General features: G+C 49.6%; 2 protein-coding genes, 1 long non-coding RNA gene and 1 pseudogene across 5 annotated transcripts; 2 read left to right on the top strand and 2 right to left on the bottom strand.

Moving 5' to 3' along the window:
- The first annotated feature begins 250 nt into the window (after nt 1-250).
- On the top strand, nt 251-2,332 carry LOC112882619 (cytochrome P450 89A2-like). Its single transcript, XM_025947709.1, has one exon. It carries the CDS (start codon nt 721-723, stop codon nt 2,248-2,250), a length of 1,530 nt encoding a protein of 509 aa, XP_025803494.1. The 5' UTR covers nt 251-720; the 3' UTR covers nt 2,251-2,332.
- A 3,342-nt stretch (nt 2,333-5,674) lies between these two features.
- LOC112881880 lies at nt 5,675-9,556 on the bottom strand. Of its 3 annotated transcripts, none has more exons than XM_025946785.1 (8): nt 9,117-9,556; nt 8,403-8,489; nt 8,022-8,273; nt 7,717-7,881; nt 7,310-7,363; nt 7,012-7,158; nt 6,402-6,435; nt 5,675-6,273 (listed from the first exon to the last, which is right to left on the bottom strand). In XM_025946785.1, exons 1-8 carry the CDS (start codon nt 9,306-9,308, stop codon nt 6,266-6,268), a joined length of 939 nt encoding a protein of 312 aa, XP_025802570.1. In that variant the 5' UTR covers nt 9,309-9,556; the 3' UTR covers nt 5,675-6,265. The 3 variants fall into 3 exon arrangements, with proteins under 3 accessions (XP_025802570.1, XP_025802569.1, XP_025802568.1); XM_025946784.1 differs by having other exon boundaries at nt 5,675-5,852; XM_025946783.1 differs by having other exon boundaries at nt 5,675-6,435; nt 9,117-9,544.
- A 3,781-nt stretch (nt 9,557-13,337) lies between these two features.
- Nucleotides 13,338-14,773, bottom strand: LOC112881881. The gene is made up of 3 exons (XR_003226542.1): nt 14,600-14,773; nt 14,355-14,522; nt 13,338-13,440 (listed from the first exon to the last, which is right to left on the bottom strand). It is a non-coding gene; the product is annotated as an uncharacterized LOC112881881 (long non-coding RNA).
- A 2,124-nt stretch (nt 14,774-16,897) lies between these two features.
- On the top strand, nt 16,898-19,898 carry LOC112881291 (annotated as a pseudogene).
- Nucleotides 19,899-20,436: the final 538 nt, after the last annotated feature.

The following is a 20,436-nucleotide window of genomic DNA, read 5'->3' as shown; positions in this document are numbered from 1 at the left end:
CGCTTAATGATGATCGCAGGATGCGGATTGGACGGCCCTCAGCTGCCAGGGGGTGGACGGTAAATGAAATACCGTCCACCCCCGTGCCCACCGGTCGTTGGGGATGGCGACCAATGACGCCCGCGGGCGAGCCGGCGAGCAAGGCTGGGAAGAGGGTATCGCCCTCACTTCGACGCCGGTAGCCCTGGCGTGGCACACCGGCGCCGCCGGCACCGAGCACCGGAGCCTCTGTCCAAGGGCCGAGCCGTCGGCGGCGCGCGGTGCGCCTGCTGGCCGGAGGCCAGTGATAACGGAGTTCCGTCGCACGGAGTGTGCGCGTCGTGTGGTGAGCGGCGGCGCGGAGGATATGTTAAGTCGAAGGCCGGTGGCGACGTTCCGCGAGGTGGATGGAGCGAGGCGACGGGGCAAGTCATCGCGTATGCGGCTCGGGACCAACAGGGCACGCGTATGCGCAGCGCGTATCGGCTACGGAGTACGAGCGTGCACGTGTGTAACCCCGAAGAACAGATCGTCTCTCCTGTCGAACTCTTCGAATCCTTCGTCTTCGAGAAGAAAACCATGTCGAAACCTTATCGGCTTATCCCACCATGTTGTACGGACGCGGCACTCTGCGCACGGACCCGGCTATAAACTGGAATCCCGTTCGTCTCATCTGCCCAGCCACGACATCATCAACACGACAACTAGGGGTTTCGTTTCGTCGCGAAAGATTGCCTCGCCATGGAGACCAGCTGGCTCCTCCTCGCCGGCGCCCTCCTGCTCTCCCTCCTCGTCCTGCGCCGCCACGCCAGGAACCGCCGCCTCCCGCCGGGCCCGCCGGCCGTGCCGCTGTTCGGCAACCTGCTGTGGCTGCACCACTCCGCCGCCGACGTGGAGCCGCTCCTGCTGAGGCTCTTCGAGCGGTACGGCCCCGTGGTGACGCTCCGGATGGGCTCCCGCCTCGCCGTCTTCGTGGCCGACCGCCGCCTCGCGCACGCCGCGCTCGTGGGCGCCGGCGCCGTCACGATCGCCAACCGGCCCAAGCCCGCCACCAGCGCGCTCCTGGGCGTCGGCGGCAACATCATCACCAACGCCGACTACGGGCCCCACTGGCGCCTCCTGCGCCGCAACCTCGTCGCCGAGACGCTGCACCCGTCGCGCGTCAGGCTGTTCGCGCCCGCGCGCGCCTGGGTGCGCGGCGTGCTCCTGTACAAGCTGCGCGCGGGCGAGGGCGGCGCGCCCGGCGACGCCATGGAGGCGTTCCGGTACACCATGTTCTGCCTCCTCGTGCTCATGTGCTTCGGCGAGCGGCTCAGCGAGCCCGCGGTGCGCGCCATCGAGGACGCCGAGCGCGCCTGGCTGCTCTACATCTCCCAGCAGATGAGCGTCTTCTTCTTCTTCCCGTCCATCACCAAGCACATCTTCCGCGGGCGCCTCCAGGCCGCGCGCGCCCTGCGACGGCGCCAGATGGAGCTCTTCGCGCCGCTGATCAACGCCCGGCGAGAGTACAAGCGGCAGGTCAAGGAAGGCCAGGCGCCGACGAGCGAGACCACGTTCCAGCACTCGTACGTGGACACCCTGCTGGACATCACGCTCCCCGAGGAGGGCCACCGCCCGCTCACCGGCGACGAGATCGTCACGCTCTGCTCCGAGTTCCTCACCGCCGGCACCGACACCACCTCCACGGGGCTGCAGTGGATCATGGCCGAGCTGGTCAAGAACCCGGCCGTCCAGGAGCGCCTCCACGCCGAGATCAGGGCCACCTGCGGCGACGACGCCGAGGAGGTCTCGGAGGAGGCCGTCCATCACATGCCGTACCTCAAGGCGGTGATCCTCGAGGGCCTGCGCAAGCACCCGCCGGGCCACTTCGTGCTGCCGCACAAGGCCGCGGACGACATGGACGTCGGCGGGTACCTGATCCCCAAGGGCGCGACGGTGAACTTCATGGTGGCCGAGATGGGCCGGGACGGGCGGGAGTGGGAGAGGCCGATGGAGTTCGCGCCGGAGCGGTTCCTGGAGGGCGGCGACGGCGCGGGCGTGGACATGACGGGGACCAAGGGGATCCGGATGATGCCGTTCGGGGCGGGGCGGAGGATCTGCGCCGGGCTGTCCATCGCCATGCTGCACCTGGAGTACTTCGTGGCCAACATGGTGAGGGAGTTCGAGTGGCGGGAGGCGCCCGGGCACGAGGTGGAGTTCGAGGAGAAGCGCGAGTTCACCACCGTCATGAAGAAGCCGCTGCGCCCGCGCCTTGTGCCCAGGAGGCGCTGATCGATCTGGAGAGTTCCAGTAGTTAGATTTAATTTGCATATGCACGTGTCAGTAAGAGACCATTAAGTATTGCACTAGTTTCATACGTCCATGGATGACAGTGTTCGATATCAAGTTCATGGCATCCATTGCTTTTCTTTTTCTTTAAGAATATGAAATCCCGTTGGCCATTGCTCTATAGGAAGACTTAAGATCAAGATTGCCAGCTTTCTGATTCTAATCTTTGGATTTTATAACTTTATCATCCAAGGTGGATTGGATCTAGCATTAAGTATTAGCATGGCAATTGACAATACGTAAAAATCTATTCGCACAACAGTAAAATAAACAAACATTGGATCATCCCATATTTTCAGCTCGAAGACCCACTCAAAACAACATAGTCCCTGCACTAAGCAACTAAGATACGCAATTCTCTCGCGTATTCGATAAAAAAAACTCAAAACAACGTAGTTTTAACGGTCATGAGTTAATAGGAGTCATATATACAGGCTGCCTTGTTCATGATACTTTGTAATTTTTCATATATAATGTATGCCGTTCCTTTACTATATATCACAAAAGTTAGCATGTGTAATTCCCAAAACCTTGCTTAAGATCGTTCAAATTCAATCAGGCCTAACATCACAAAAACAAGGCATATTTTTTCATGTGTAGAACTTATGATGATCCTTTCCACTGTATTACGAAATTTAGGACATGTAGTAATTCGAACAAGTTTGGTTAAGATCATCCGACCAGGCCTACAGTCTTCTCGGTGATGATGGATCGAGCGCTCGCGAAATGGGCCAGCTGGTGCGCATTTGGGCCGTTTCAAGCTGGATCCTCCGCTAAATGGACCCGGAAGTTCCGGAGGCGGAGCCATCTGCTGGGCCTGCTACTGCAGATAACTTGGACCGGCCCACATTAACGCATCAGATTGAACCGCGGAAGTGTTTTGAAGAGGGGTATTTGGGCTTTTTGGGCCCTTTCCTGGGCCTTCGGCTGTCTGGAACTGGAGTATATGTAGGAGCCCTCAGGAGGCCCGCGGTGAGGCAGCAGCAAGCAGGCAGGCGGGGTGCTCTGCGACCTGCGATACGAAGATGCATGGCTGGACCGCTGGAGCCTCTGCAGGTTGCTCGCTCTCCTCCATTGACCATTCGTAGTGTGGCATCGACACTTCAGGCTTGTCCATCCAGTGGATTAATTTACAATTTCACGAGCTCCTCGATCGATCGCTCTCCAACTCTCCATGGTCCATGCCTGATCTGCTTCTGCTCCCCTTGAACTGCATCACCAAAAAGGCTGTGGGCGAGAGGAAAGGAGGGAAATGCATACGACGTTCAGAAACACTGTGCCAAGTCGGAAGACGCGCCGGCGAGCTTTACACCGCTGCCCCTCTGCAGACTTTTACATGACGCCATGCATGCTTGTAAGCACAGCACAGGGCGACCAGTGCATACTCCGCTTCTCTGCGACGGGCTGCATTTTGCTCAGCTTATTATGGCCTTTTTCTGCAAAAGCCGGGCACAGCTACTAGGGATATGATCATCCTACAACAGAGTTCAGAGAGATCTGCTACAAGATGTCTTTCCTGCTCAGCGAATCATTTACACCGTAACTTTTTTTAAAAAAATATCATTTAAACCTCCATATCATAGTAGAAAAAACATATTTTTCATACATAAAAAATGGGACTAAATAGTCTCTAGGCTTCTACGGATCCGATGAAGTTCAGCAAAATACAGTTTCCCTCGAAGGGCAAAGCAAAACAAAAAGCTCGCAACTGTATTGGGAAACTAAGAAGAGGTTGGTATGGTAGGTGGGGATACTCCCACAGAAGGCACAATCTCTTTCCGAAGAATCTCACACATGACATGTGGATGTAAAAAAAAGGGGGCTCGCAAACAAGGCCGGCACCGATGACAGCAGCCGGGGCCTCTGTCCGCCGGGCAAGAACACGGACCGTGAAAGCTGTCGAGGCCACCCATGACCCATCCATGGATCCACCCATGCACCCTCCTCTCCAACTCCAAAGCCCTAGCCGCCGAGCTAGCAGTCAGCACTAAGCAACAGCAGGGCCTGCAGTGACTCAGTGAGGAGGCACAGATCGAGCAGAGGCCTGCATGCAGTGCAGTGAAAGCTATGATTCCACGCAGGCATGGATGCAGCGATGCACGTCCTGGATGGATCTTGCTGGTGTAATTATTTCCGCGACGAATCCAACCAAAAGGGAGGCAGCTCGGGCGTCCTGTTTCCCATGTGAAGGGCAAGCGGCAGGAAGCCCCTTTGGTGAGACGTGAGAGTTTGGTGCGTGCCCGTGAGCCGCGGGCACGTACCGACGCTCCAACTGACCACTACTGATGGGCCGAGACTGATGGATTCCTAGTGCGGTAAAAAAGATAGAAAAGACTAAGGTCCTCTTTGTTTGACGTGGCTTATGGTTAGGGGCTTAAATTAAGTCTAATAAGTTCCTAAAATGTTAAATATGGTAATTTATTGGAACTTATGGTCTATAAATCCATAAATAACAGAAATATTGATTATAGGAGTTTTTGTCATGGGTACCCCTCATTTACGAGGCCCAGGGCCTACCCCACCCCCACATTTAATGGGCAGTGGCAAGGAACCAGAGGTAAAACTAACTTTGCACCATCACGTTTAATGACTTAAGTCACTATAACCAAACGGGTGGGATTTATTTCTAGTCCCTATGTTGGAACTTATTTTTAGTTGCTTGATAACCAAACAGGGCCTAATGCTGCTGTGTTTTTGTACTTCAGTGATTTTCTTATATCCTGTGTTTGAAATGCCTGAGCTCGCAAGATGTTCTTGGTTCTTGCAGGAGATTGTTTGTCGACATAGGCAAAAGCTGGTCATGACTATGACCAATTACTTGTTTGTGTATGACAGTTGTTGCAAGCTGTTATCTTTCCAAACACATTGTATTGTACCCACTCGGAATGTTCCACCGAGAACAATGTGGTTGACCTGTGAGGAATTGATCACTGGATGCCACCATCAAAGCACTAGCTAGGAATACCTCACAAGACCATGGGTCAGAATCCAACCTAAGGCCACTATCAAAACGTCAAAAGTTAGGCACCTCACACATGCTGATGTACCAATCAGCAGCAACCAAGATGCACTCGCTATTTTGTTGAAGGGATGGTGCCTGCATTGTTGCTTGCAATGTGAACTCCACCAGCCTACAGAGGCAGCACCTTCCAAATGCTGCTAAGACTCAAGGTCTAGCACGGTCTAGCAACATACTGCATATCTATTTATATATTTACAAATAATCACCCAGATTACACTTTTCCAGGTGCCTCAGTGGCCACCTAACTTGGCGCACAGAAAGTTGGCATCTTTGCACATCTTCCAACAGCTAAGCACTCGATTACCCACTTTTCAGAATAGAAAACACACATGGGTGGTACAAGGATTAGCCAGGCTCACGGGCACCAACGATTAATCAATTCAATTCAACTCGCAGACAGGTTGAAAAGCATCGGGTGAAACAAAATTATCTGACAGACACAAGGCACAAACCAAACCACACAGGCCTGTTCCTCTTCAGAAACTTGACCACGCTCCTCCCTAGAATCAGACGACCAACATCTCTGAGGCAGAGAACAAATTCACATGTCAACACACACTCACTCGCCTAGAAGTTAATAAACTAGGGGTAGAAGTAAAAGTAAAAACAAAACCAAAAGCCAAGAACAAGAAAAAAATTAAAGAAAATGAGGTATATAAACTAATTTACTGGATGATACAGAGGTGTCAAGGGGGTTGTTAGGGCACTGATAGCAAGCTCAATCTTCACTATGGACAGTTAGAGTTCTTCCCGGGACCGCCATAGTAGAAGTAAGTGCCCCAGTCGCCATTGTTGCCATTCTGCACGTCGTAGCAGTTGGACTGCTCGGTGAAGGTGCCCACGCCCTTTGGCGCCTTGAGGTTGTTGGACGAGTCCACCACCTGGATGTTCTTGAAGTAGCTGGCCTTGCCGAACCCTTCCTCCGGGAAGTGGCCACTACCCATCTGCGTGGAGGTGTGGCTGCCATCAGGCTCCGAGTTCACGACCTCGCCACCCCACTCGATCATGGAGGCACTGTCAGCCAGGTAGGAGAAGAGGAAGGACGGCCAGTAGCCCAGAACGTAATCCTTACCGAACTGCAACCACCAGTTGCCCTCCTTTGGGTCCTGCAAAAAACCATGATTTTCGAGCGAAATCAGTAGATAGGACGATCAGATAATATTGAAGTAGGGCCCTTATAGTGCTACTATCATGCATGCGCAAAAGAAATTTTATTCTGTGTTCCTCATATGCACTATGGAAAGGTGCTGCCCTTTGACGTAAAGTTGAAAACGACCTGCAAACTATTTCATTTTCCAGCCAAATTTCGGAAACGCACAAAATACGATACTAGCACATGGCTTAGGAAAAGAGCCAGGATTTGCAATATCTTCTCGCAGGAAAGGGTGAGATTTTCTTACAGTATAAACGTGAGCTCAAGGTGAATATTCTTGTGGAAAATTGTTAAAAATTGCAATCATTATCAGTGGTTGCATTAGCAGACAAATCTAGTTCCTGCATGGGGACAAGTGTGACTGAGACGAGTACGTCCACAAACAGGGCCAGGGCCACAGTTGTAGCCTTGACTCAAGCCTGAAGGCGCCTTCAGAAAGAACAAGAGACAGGTGGGCACGGATTCTCTCCAGCCCCATCCGTGAATTTGATTTCGTATGCTAAGCACGTGAGAGCTTTTTGGAATTTACCTTCCAGACCAAAATATTGATGTCATATTGGGAGCCACCATAGTTGGAGATGGGAAAGATGCTGGCGCCCATGGCGATCTGATTGTTTATCTGGATGAACCCTGAGCACAACAGGTTGTAGCATCCTGTTGCTTGATATGCATCACTCTGCAGTATCCAAAGCAATACAAAATCAGTATCATTAGGTCATTCTCCAATTTGATAATCAAATGATAGGGATGTAGATCTAGGCAGAAGACAAAGATAAACTAAAAACAATTGCTCATGAAGATTGAAAGGAATGTAATGTTTATCTTACAGTCCAGTAGGTGAAGAGCCTAGTGTTGTTGTCCCCATACAGGTCTGGGCTAACCTGCAATTTCGTGGAGAGCGTAGAGGCATTAGCCACAACGAAGGAGAATGCACATATTAATCCACAACTACAGCATGCTTAGCTCCTAAATGCAGTAGCGCCAGCAGAGCTCATCAAAGAGAAAAGCTATGTGTCAATGGAGAATCTAGCCTAGCTCCTACACATTTAATGGCTCTCTCAGCACCAGTGCTAATATCATTATTGCAGCACACAGAAATTATTGACGCATGCAGAGGAGAAATTATTGAGCCGCAGGGAAGAAGATGAAGAACAGAAATGGAAGCTGCAGGGGAGCATTTAATAGAACTTTTCATGAACTGATTTTCTCTTTCCATCTCCCTCCCATGTCTCACCTGCCATCCTGCTTCGATGCTGTTGAGGTCCTGGCCGAAGGAGCCCCCCAAGATCCAGAGCTGGGACAGGCTGAATTCATTGGCCTGCTCGATCTTCGGTTGCCACACATTGATGGTGGCCTTGGCGCCATAGTACTTGTCCCCCTCCACATAAGCTATGGCGTGCTGCTCCATGGGTGATACAGCAAACAAGGTCAACTGAGAACTTCTTGCCGAGATAATAATAATCCATAAACAAGATTAGCACTGCTAACATGAAGGTGATTGTTGGATGAAGCACTGTAGATTTAGTATTGTTATTGTACCTGGTGGCCACTCTCATTGAGCATGTCAGGGTCAACAGACATGGGGTTGGGGGTGCTCCGGCGCCTCTTCTTGCCATACCTCCTCACAGAGCTTGCTCTCAAGACGTCCTCCTCCTTCGTCCTCCTGATTGGTATCGTGTCCTCGGAGCACTTGCCATTCTGATGCCACATTTGGGTAATAGTCTGGGTCTGCTGCTGAGATGCGACCTTGGACTCATCATACAGGCCTTCCGGGTGGTACGCAGGCCGCATCTGAAAGGCGATAATGGAGCACCATTGAGCGATGTCATGATACATGTGGGGTGGGGGAGAGAAGCTCTGCAGCTTGTCTACACTCAAACAGTGAAATGAAAAGTGCAGTAGTGCTGCAGAGAGAGAAACCTGGACGGTGTGATTCTTGAGGAACGGGTGATCGAAGGCAGGCTGGTTGGAGATGTGCACGCAGTCTATGATGTCACCATCTGGGCTCTGTTAGTTGATTTCTCAGAATCAGTAGTTGCAAAAATGCAGAAAAAAAAAGAGAGAGGATTGTGCCGAAATTAGGAGAGGAATGCTTCGAGAACGACATGCAATTTTTGTGTACATAATTTTTTTCTCTCTCTGAACAAGTGTAGCGAAAATGTAGCAAGCTTAAGAAATGACTTGAGTTCTACAGCAAAGAGAGTAAATGAAGGAACCAAAAGCAAGCATCTTTCGCTTCGGATTCAATGAACCAAAGGAGCACGGGCGCCCATAAAATTTCTCCAAAAGCGCGACTTTTCCTCCCGCGACGAAAGGAAACCGAGCCTGATGCATGGATGGTCCATGAGGAACAGCCATTCAACCCTTCCAAAGCGACGGGGTGGACCAGGCAAAGCAGCAAGCGCGGCGCAAGAACGACCCCTGCCTCAAAAGGGCGGCTTTCTTCTACTACTCCCATGCAAAATGCAGCGCCTCTTTTTTCCCCCTTGGCCCTATGGATTCAGTTCGATTCACTCCCGTAGTGCAAAGAAAACGAAATTTCTGACAAAGGAACGCGAAATGCATCGACCGGACTGGACACTCGGCGCTCGCCGTGCGGTGGAGAAGACTGGAGACGGATGGGTGGGGCAGTACCTCGATGGTGGCGAGCGGCGCCTTGTTGAGGCGCTTGAGGTGGCTGCGCACCTGCCGCTGCCGCAGAAGCTGCCGCCGCCGCTGCTTCAGCGGCGCCGCCCCGGCATTCCCCGCCGACGCCGCCGCAGTTCCCTCGAGGAAGAGCGCCGCCGCCATGGCGAGCGCCACCAAACACGCCCGCGCCGCCGCCATGGGCACCCGGCAAGGGCTCCCCAACTCCCGGCTGCCGGGCAGCGGCTAGCCTAGCAACTGAAACGACGGCGCGCGGGCCGCTTCCCTTTGGCCGACGGGTAAAAGAAGGCAAAGCGGGGGCGGGCGGGCGGGCGGACACGAGCGGGCGGAAGGGGAAGGGAAGGGGGCGGGTGTGTGAGCACTTAAAAATCCGCCCGTTGGGTGTCGTTTTTGCTTCGGCCGCCGCGCCACCCGCTGCCCCTCTCCCTTCTCTGGGATGGAGAGAGAGTGAGAGGGAATGCCGGGCGTCGTGCGTGGCGTTTAAAGGCTGCCGAGGAGACGAGACGGGCCCTGCGCCGCGCCGCGATGCGATACGTCGGACCCCCACCGCGCCGGTGTCGCGCGCGGTCGGGGCCGTGACTCGCGACGCGACCGTGCGCTGTGGCTCCCGGGCACGGGGGACCCCGACGCGACGACGCAGGCGCGCAGGCCCTACCGCCCGGGACGGAGCCCTCTCTCGCGGCGCGGTCGCGGCGGGCGGACGAGCGTACGAGGCGCGCGCACGGCCGGGGCTCTGGTCACGGGGGGACGTGCGGTGCGGCGCGGCCGGCACCCGCACGGGTCGCGGGTCAGCGGCGGTTCGGCGGTTTCCGTCATCTCACGCAACGCCGACGACGCTGCTCCGGGTGCGTCGTACCGTGTCGCGGTGGTTTCGTGGGCGCGGTCGCCCTCCGAGGCCGGACTCGTGCACGGCCCACGTTGAGTAGCTTGGGAATGCGCCGTTCGCCGTCGCGGCTCCTGCCCCGCCCGTGATAAAATCGGCGTCGCTGTGACTCCGCCGTAGAAGTTTCGAAGTGGACGAATTTTTTTCACAGAAACGAAAGCTGTTTGTTTGGCGACTAGCGAATGATCCGATCAGAAGCGGCAGTGTGAGGCGTCACTTGCCAGTGTCATCGCAAGAAATGGAGCACACTTGCTCCGTTCCAAATCTAAATTATTAGTTTGTTTTATCTTTTCTACACACATAAATTTTATTATATATCTAGATATAACATATATCTAAATATATAACAAAAACTATATATTAAAAAATACTAAAATAACTAATAATTTATAATAGAGGGAGTAGCTCGAGTGGTGGACACCTAGATCATCCAAGTATCAGAGTTTGTCGAGAAGCCAGCCGTCTAGATAATTTTTTGGTGCTGGCACAGCCGCACACGGAACGGCAGACGGCACAGCGCACACTGTTGGTGCTCGGCAGCCTGATAGGCCAGGAAAAGCTGTTTCATCTTGAACATTGCATAGAAATAATTCGCGAGGAGGCTCCACACGTGCCGCCGCCGGTGTGCTGGGCTGCTGCTGGTACGGCTCCGCTACTGTTTTCCGGCTCGTGTGGACGGGCCGCGGGAGCCATCGACGGGAACCCCGGAGTCACGGCGGGATTTGCAGAAAAGCTTTCAAAACCAGCTGGAATTTGGCCGGTCCTCGGAGAAACTTTGGGCCAACAGCCACAGAGCCACACGGCGTTGTCAGTCCTTCAGACGAAGCACGCACCCGCTTGCTGTTTGGACCGTCGTCTCGGACGACGATTTCCCCGCCTCACAAGGCTCGCAGTTTAGCACGATCGTCGCGGGCGACGCTGACGGAGGCGGCAGTGGCAACCGCCCAGCCTAGAGAGCAGCGACGCCGGACACCGAGGCTGTCCACGCGAGCCGATGCCACCTGCTCGCACCACGCACCCACACCGCTTCTCTGGATTCGCTAGCGTGTGCTAATCCTGATGCATGCATGTTCCGTCTTGCGTTTAGCGCAGCATGTAGCCCTACTGCACCACCTACCGGCCTGCCTAATCAGGCCGTAGCCTGAATTTAGTAATAGTTCATTCAGCGAAACGGCGGCCATGGCTACGGATTCAGCGCTGTCCAGTTCACAAAGCTCACGAGAAAGGACATCGATCGAGCTCCAGCAGGCAGTTGCCGAAACAGAACAATCTCTTGCGTTCTTCCATCTGACGGATCGGAAGTGATCATCCGGATTCGTAACAACCGAAGCCAAGAATCCAAGGCCAATCAACAGCCGATGCATCGGATCAGCCCCAGCCCCGACCATCGGTTGGCCTGGCCACTCGACCAACAGCAATTCTCGCGTCGCCATCGCAACCACCATCCATGCATTATCGGCGCAGCGCAGCCCAATCGAATGGAGGTCCATGCCCTACCCAGCCTATCGACTGTTCGGCAGCGTCCGAGTGCTGGCACTACTAGTGGCGGCTGATGGCCCGCTGCTGATGGGACTGATGGCCTGACGGGCGAGTTCGAGCTAACCTGCCGGGTGGTAGTGCCGAGTGGGCAGCACGGCTGAATGCCTGATGCCTTTGTCCATGCAGGCATGCGACGATACGAATCTGCTCGTCTGGACAGAAGGTGGCGTCGCGCGCCTGATCGGACCAGGCGCCATGGGGGGGCTGCATAATGGACAGGGATAGCGTCAATCGACCGGCTGATGAAGAGCATGGACTGTTTGTCTGTTGGTTACATCATGCATATGGCCTGTTCTTCAGAGTTCGTGTGGAGGTGGAAAGCGGTGGGGCTTATCGTTTCGGTTGGAATCAAACGGGGATGGCGTTTGAAAGATGGAATCTGGAATCCTGTTGGCACACAACTTGGGCTCTTTTAAAATGTTGGGGAGTTTGTTGAAAGCATGTACAACATAGTTGCAATACTGAAGGAAATTCAGCTCGATGAGATAGATTCCCTCTGTGCCCTGCACTTTCTTCTACCTCTTGACTTTTTTTTTTGGGGGGGAAAGCTTCTACCTCTTGACTGTTGGCAGCTTACAGAGCAGGTTCGATGGGGAGAAAGAAGCACCGAAGCAGACACAAGATATGGGTTGGAGCAAAATACCTAGGCTTCATAGGAACCGGGGCAGTGTTAACGGAGTAACAAACAGAATAAAACGCTGAGAATGGGAAAAAAAAAGGTCAGGTGCCAAGCGCCATTCCGTCCGGCCGTCGTCAATCTGCCGGCTGGTCAAAAAGACGGCATGGCCTGGCAATCGATCAGGAGCATAAACCTGGCATGCTCCCTCGATTACGATTAGCCTGCTCGGGTGAAATTCCTTATTCTTCCCTGTTCGAATTAAATAGCACAGGTTGTTGCTACGCCCAAAAGCTACTACATTCAGCTGCGGAAGATGCATAAAAGGAAAGCAGCTGCAGAAACTCGAGCACCTCTGCTTCCACGACATGGACATCCGTCAGGCTGACGCCGCTGCCATGCCGGATCAGCCTGCCCGGCCGGCACGCAGCAGCTTCCACCCTTCCACACGCTCTCATCAGATCACGTCGGCGCACGCCATCTCTAGAGCTCGCTCCGGTTTCTGCGTCGCGCCTAGGCTTTCTTTAGCAATGAGAGGCACTTGTCATTCGGTGTCGAGCCCCTGTGCTTCTCCCGGTATGGCATGGTACCTGCACGGACTAGGCCTGCTTCGTGATCGAAGCGCTTTCAGGAGCAGAATGATGGTGCTCGCGCCGGCGGCGTACACGAGGCAGCTTCCGCCATGGACGACGCTGCTTTCCAGGCCCCAGGGCCCCAATCATGCCGGCGGCATGCCGTGACCGCCGGCCCGGCATGGCGGGCGGCGTGCAGAGGATGCAGCTTTGCTGGGCCCGTCCATGGATGGCGTCCACATGGATGATGATGCTAGGTCCTGCCGTCCCTGCCGATCCTGCCTCGACGGAACGAACGCTGGGATTGGGAAGCTCTACGCGATCAAATATTGGCAAAAAAATTAGATAACCCGCGATTTTTGGGAACCCGCTGACCTATCCGGCTATCTATCCAAAGAGCCACAGCTTGGCACACCGGGGAAGCAGTACAGCCTATATACAGACAATTGAATCCACCTTTTCGGCCTTAGCCAACGAACGATTCATATAGTCTACGCAAGAATTTGGAGCCACCAAGCACCATCGACGGCTTTTTACTTGCAACACAAAAACCGGAAACTATTAAAAAGAAGTGCAGGAGGCAGATCTATAATTCTTCGACCAATTCTAAAATTTTATAATAAACCAAAAGAATTCTCGAGTATATTGCAAACGTGATTAGCGAAAGTAGGCACGCCATCTGTTTTTAAATGCTTGACGTGTCTGCAAAGAAATAAAAAGAAATTTTAGTTTATTTTACAATTAAATAAAATTGACAACCACAAGTACTAGCAGAATATCTTATTAATAATCCACAAACTAGCAGCCTCCTCTAGAGTTGCATCTGGTTTCTCTGTTGATAAAGCACGCTTGCATTTACTATCACCGCATTTACAAGTATTATCGTTTCTTGTTTGTTTGTTCCTCTGGGCTACTTGTTCTGCATGCATCATCTCAAAGCACAAGGCTTTGTAGGGTCAAAAGTTTACCAAACAATTCTTTATTTAAAGATGAACTACATGCTAGAAGCCTGGAAGAGACATATGTGCAGCTAAGGGAAAGTAGTAACTTTCCTTTCATGGAAAAGGATAATTGAAGAAACAAAATAAAAACAGTGGTGTATTTACATCCTTTACATCAAGAAGGCGAAAACTCTTAATCAGTCATCTGTATCTAACCATATGCTGGCATGAAACTTTAGGATTCTGTTGATTCGTACTTCTACCTATTATAATAATGCATCATGCTTTTTACACACATTGGGCATTTATTTCCAGGATAAGAAGCACTGCATAAGTACGAGTCCTGAAAGGAGATTATGGGCATCTTAGAGCTCTTTGCCACAGCATACATGCCAGTCTTTTGGTAACTAGTGTTGGGGACGTTTTTAGCAAGTGATTTTGCTGGCATACTAAGCTAAGAAGCAATGCAAGTGATGTAAAAGGGTGCATAGAAGCAGAAATAATCTTATTAATCGACGTGCAGCAAAGAATTTCACTTAGCATGTTCTGTCGTAATTTTATCTACAATACTGGCCACATGCCATGTCATTCTTTTCTGAAATTTCTGAATCCTATATGCAAATACTATTGTATGTATGCAATCATGCCAATCACAAGTGCTAGCGAAATATGTACCTCCAAAACCAACTTTACTGTTGTGTCATAGGGTAGGCTTGTTAATTTGGAGTGGATACAGTTTCTATCACCAAGAAGAACCTTAATACACGCAGAAACAGAACTGGATAAGGAATCCAGATTGTACCCGCCCTCCAGAACCATGACAATTGGACCAAATCTGATTAACTGAATAGAGTGGGGGAAACGTTAGAACAATAAGAGTAAGAATAAAAGAGCAATGAAATAGATTACAAGAAACTAACCTTATCAACCAGGGTTGCAAATCCTCTTGGCGTCACTTCACACCTACCCAAATCGTCACCTTCAGCTGCCAAAACAGAATACACAGCATTCTTGTGAGTAAAAATAGAAATACTCTCCTAAGCACATGGTATTGGGAGTGAGGAAGACAAGGTAGGAAAGATGTGGTTTGACTGAGAGGCTCAGCCATGTTAGGTGACATCTGTGTGTGTGTGTGTGTGTGTGTGTGTGTGTGTGTGTGGACAAGAGTAGATAGGATGCCAAAAACACAAACAGACAAATCCTACTGGTGCTAAATTGAACCTTAGTTCAGTGTCATTTTGGAAAAATCATGCATTCTAGCTGCATGGCCAATTGTTCCTAATCAATAATACTCCAAAGAGAAGTCATCAGTGATAAGGCTATAATTATTTTCTATGCTAATGTGAGTATTTATTCATCATACTACTTACAGTAGTCATGACATTTTGTTCTTCCCTATTTACAAAATTACAACTAAAAATCTTTATAAAATGAATGCAAAGTATACCGGCATCAAATCCAGCTGAGATTAGAATGATATCGGGCACAAACTCCTCAACCATGGGTAAAACAACGTAGTCCCAAATGGTGTCATAGTCAATGTCTCTTATTCCACCATGACCCCAGCATACGTTGACATTAAAACCCATTCCATTCCCATCACCAATGTACTCGAAGTCGTCCTTCTTCTGTGGCCGGATAGAAGTCCTTTCCGTGCCCGTAAAATAAAAAACTTGTAAAATACGCTAACAATGTACCCCAAGCACTACCTGTAGTATTCAAGTTTATACCTGTGTAAAGAGATGAAACGAACACGATTATCTTCGTAAAATATTTGTTGTGTGCCATTTCCGTGATGCACATCGAAATCAATGATCAAGATTTTTTTTCATTTCCTACACAGGTACAAAAAAAAAAAGAATCAGAAAAGATTTCAGTTTGCATCCTATCTCTACTTTGGCATCTTATGACTTGGTAGTTGGAAAGTTAACCATTGACGAGTTACTTTCAAGACACACCACACAAAACTCACATGTTTCTTCAAAAGATATGCAGCTTCCACTGCAATATTGTTAAATATGCAGAAACCGCTTGGGCCTTGGCTCCAGCGTGATGACCCGGAGGTCTCACAAGTGCAAAAGCGTATTGGTAAATTCCTTCAGCAACTAGTGAACAAGCCTACATAATGAGTTTTATTTTTTTAGCGCAACATAATGAATGTTATTTACAAAGGAGAAAATTACTTATATTTCTAATATGCTTGCAGATGAAAATACCTTTATACAACCTCCTGCTGCTAAGAATGCTGCTCTTGTTGAACCTTTACTGTAGAAGATATCACGATCATGCTTAAGTGCCATAGCATTTCGCTGTGCTTGTGTTTTTGTAACAATGGACTCCACATCTTTGACATGTCAGGCTGGTGAATGGCCAACAAATAACTCGTTGCAGCTTCATCAGCCTTGAATAGGTCACATCTGATGTGAAAAAGGGTCAAATAGGATATCATAAATAAAAATCATACACAAACTTAAAATGATGGCTGATCGCAGAGACAAGAATATTACCTTATCACAGAGCTTGTCATCTTGTAGTTTAGACATAATTCTTGCCAATCTTTCTGGTCTTTCATCAAATGCAGCATTTTGTGGTTTATGCAGAATACATGTGTTTTGCTCATGTTGCTAGCTTAGAAGTTATAGCCAACCAGCATCTTTTCTCAAGAAAATTCAGATTCTATCAATTCAACATGAATTGCGGTACAGATACTTTTAATGCTGTAGTTTTTAGCTAAGAAAAATGAGTGGATTCAGTTATTTTTGTGGTGGTGTACAAACTTTGTGGAGCCCTGGCCGTTGAGGCAGTAAGTGGTAACGAGGATGTACCTTAGAACTTGGGATATGTGTTTCTAGAAGATTTTACATCTGAACAGAACATCTTAGGTCCTGACTCCTGCGTCGGTGCACCCATCAAAGTAGTCAGTATCCATCTGACCTATTAGAGAATGCTTGGTAGATGAACTGTTTTTTCTACTTGATTCATCTGCAATTTTAATTTCTTTCTTTTGCCAACTATACTACTTCTAAACGCATAACTTGTTCACTCAAATAACATGGATCGAAATTGAGGTAGTGAGAAGTTGCTTGGATAAATGATGTCTACAGTTTGTTTGCTTTCAGGTTCAAAGTTATGATTCTTGTACCCCTCTGGTCGTCTGGTGAATATATTCTTCTATAGTTGCCAATATATATTTAGCATTGTTCTCAAATATTTATACAATGGTACAGGACTTTTCTGTGGGAGGTACTGTCCTTTTCCTAAAAGAAAAATCAGGCTGTGTATACTCATTAGAATGTAAAAATCAGGTTGTATATACTCATGAGAATGTGAAGGTTGCTGGAATGAGATATACTTCCCGAATCATTGTCAGTATGCTTTATTTGTTTACTCCTACAGCAATATCCATACTAACTTAACACAAATTTATGCTACCTTGTGAGAAGTATATACTATTATATAGACAAAAGACGTATATACTACTCTATTAAAAGAATGTGCTACTGTGACGATGATCTATGGTTAACCTTGCAGTTTATTAATCAATATTTTAAAAATACTGCCGATTCATCAATGCTTTGAGGTAGCACTGTAGCGGTATAATGATGAATCATAAATGATGAACTTGTGACTTGCAGATTATGCCTCATCATAGGCTACATATTTATTTGTATATTTAGCTGTACTTGGTGATGATGGTTTATCTATGAGTTTGATATGTTACCATACCTTTTGGGATGATAATATTATACCTGATTATTATTATTATTTTTTATATTTATATTTTTTATATTTAAGTTTTTTTATCACCGTAGCAACTGCACGGACATAGATGTAGTTCGACATCGAATATCAAAATTTTTCCACCGGATCCGGTGCGACAACGGGAACACGTCAAAGAGTTCTCGGAGCAGAGGCCCCACGCTGCGGAAATCCCGCATCGGTGCCGGCTCTCCACCACGCTCCCAGTCCGGCTGACATAAGAGCAGCTCCAATAGTTATGTAAAGAGCTCCCTAAATCCCCCACGCTGCGGAAATCCGCATCGGTGCCGGCTCTCCACCACGCTCCCAGTCCGGCTGACATAAGAGCAGCTCCAATAGTTAATAGTTATGTAAAGAGCTCCCTAAATTCTGATTTAAGGATATTTAAAAAAAACCCACCTCCAACAGTTATGTAAACAACTCCTTAAATTTACAAAAATCCTAAATTTCTCTAAATCCTTGCTACATGTAGGGACCTTGTACGGAGCTCCCGAAACACATCTCCCGCCGATTCTCTTCGAAAAATGCTTTCGCGCCACCTCGTCCAGCTTCGCTTGCCACCACTTCGTTCCACATCTCACGCACACCCCGTTCCTCTTCCTCCCTTCCTCCAGAACGGCTCCCTGGCCAAAGCGGTCAAGACGGCGCCCTGGCCGAAGCGGTCAAATTTGATTTACTCCCTAAATATGAGGAACTGTTGGAGACCAACCTTTTTTACTTCAAATACTGATTTAGCAACTCCCTAAATATAGATTTAGGAAGCTAAAATTTACAGAGCTGCTCTAAGAGTGTGTGTTCGTTTCCTACCCTCTAAAGTTTAGCCCCATCACATCAAACGAGAATCTTGCTATTTAGAAGTATTAAATAAAATCTGTTTATAAAACTTTTTGCACAGATAGGTGCTAATTCGCGAGACAAATTTAATGAGCCTAATTAATCCATAATTTGCCACGGTGATGCTACAGTAATCATCCGCTAATCATGGACTAATATACCTCATTAGATTCGTCTCGCGAATTAGCTCTGGGTTCTGTAATTAATTTTGTAATTAGATTTTATTTAATACTTCTAAATGACAAGATTTTTTTTGATGTGACATATAGGTCTAAAACAAACACACAACCGCGGCGCTACACGAACGCCGGCCGATTGCTCATCAATCAATCAAGAAAATATAAAACACCCACACCCCCCCCCCCCCCCTCCCCCCCAACGCTGGGTGGTCCCGCAGCGCAGCCCAGACACACCTAAGGCGTCGTTTTTCTCCATCCACCGCCGCCGCCGCACAAAGGAATCTCATTTCCAGCTGCCGCCGATCGATCTCCACCATGCTCTGCGCGTTCCCACCCCTTTGCTATCCCCGGGCCCAGACCTAATCCAGCCGGTTCCTGGCGGAGTCAGATGGAGATGCTGATGATCCCCTTCCGCAGGTCGAACCGGCTTGCCGGGGCCTCTGCAGCCCAGATCCCCTGCCCTTCAAGCGGGCGGCGACCCTTCGCGATTCGACGAGCACACGTTGCTCGCGCTCACCCCCGAGGGCCTCCACCTCCTGCTCCACGAAGCAACCCTGGTCGTCCGCCTGCTTAATCCGCTCACACACCAGCTCACCGACCTCCCCGGTTAACGGCGCTCCTGCAAGCTAGGGGCTACAAGTCGGCACAAAGTCTTGGAAGTGTATGGCGTTGGCCTTGTTGCCGATGCCTCAGCAGTGGCAGTTTGTTTCTATTCTCCCATAGTACTTGCCCGGTGACAAGAGTTGGACCGTGGTCAACAACGAATACATGAATTCGACCTTGCCTTTTGCGGGGCGTTTCTACTGTGCCACCTGCTGGGGTGTCATGGCGCTGAATATCACTTCAGATCAGCAACCGCCACGGCTGCTGATGGTCGCTGAGTTCAGCGAGTCATTTTATTTCTCCCAGATGATGCACAGCCTTCACTTGGTGGACAATGGTGGGGAGATGATGCTGGTGCACCGAACGCTACGTCAGGACAGCAACTATTACAGGAAGTATGATGTTTATAGAGTGGATTTGGAAGCTGGGATCCTGATCCCAGTCAAGAGCTTCAATGGGCGCGGTGTGTTCATGGGCATGAACCGCACAATCTCTGTATCAGCAGGGGTCTTTCCTTGTGTCACTGCTGATACCATCTACCTAGGGCGTGAATGTGATGGGCAAATTCTGGGGTACAATATCGCAGATGGAAGCATAGAACCTTGCGAATGTGGTCCGAGGCCTGATGGGTGGGTATGCCCGGATAGCATTGTCGATTGTCTATGCAACTGCATCCAATGCATCGGCAAGAGACTCGCCTAAGCTCACGGATACTGCTGGGTGTTTGATGCATTTGTGGATCTCAGGCTGTATTCCTTGTTTACCTGTTCCGTGATGCCGTGCCTTTAAGCATAAAGGCTTTTTGGGAGGTACAAGTGTAATTTTCTGGTACGTCTTGGTATTTCTCAACACATGTACCTCAACGAATAATGTATCATCGATTATCTATTTTCGTTACACCATTTAGCATGTGTACTTCCCTTAGTTCCAACTGAGTGGTCCCGTCCCTATTTAGCACGTACTATCTCTGTTCTTAATTTGATTATTTGCATTCGTTTTGAACCAATTTGCATGTCCTAAACATCGTAGATTTGAGCTATGAGAACGGAGGTTGGTGCATCATACGCCATATTCTTTGCACAAGCTCACTCTGTGGTCGCCCCGTTTAGCTTTTTTAAAACATATCCTGTGTGGACCAACTTATTGCCTGAATCTATCCGAATCTACCCTTAGAATTTCTTTACTCCTAGCCTCTCCGCGTCCTGGGGCGTGATCTCCATATGCCTGTGTGACGTCGGCGGCTAACCACCCTCCTCTCGACATGAAATGCTCCTAAGTTTGATGTTCTTGATGATGCGACATGCAGGCTTCGACTTGGCCTAGTGTATCCCAGTGTTCTGCTCCTGTCTGGTATTGATATTTCTAGAAAACCGACCGCATTA

The sequence above is a fragment of the Panicum hallii genome, chromosome 2 (genome assembly GCF_002211085.1).
Source record: "Panicum hallii strain FIL2 chromosome 2, PHallii_v3.1, whole genome shotgun sequence".
Lineage (NCBI taxonomy): Eukaryota > Viridiplantae > Streptophyta > Magnoliopsida > Poales > Poaceae > Panicum > Panicum hallii.
The sequence above is the reverse complement of the archived record's forward strand: the minus strand, read 5'-3'. Positions and strand labels throughout refer to the sequence as shown.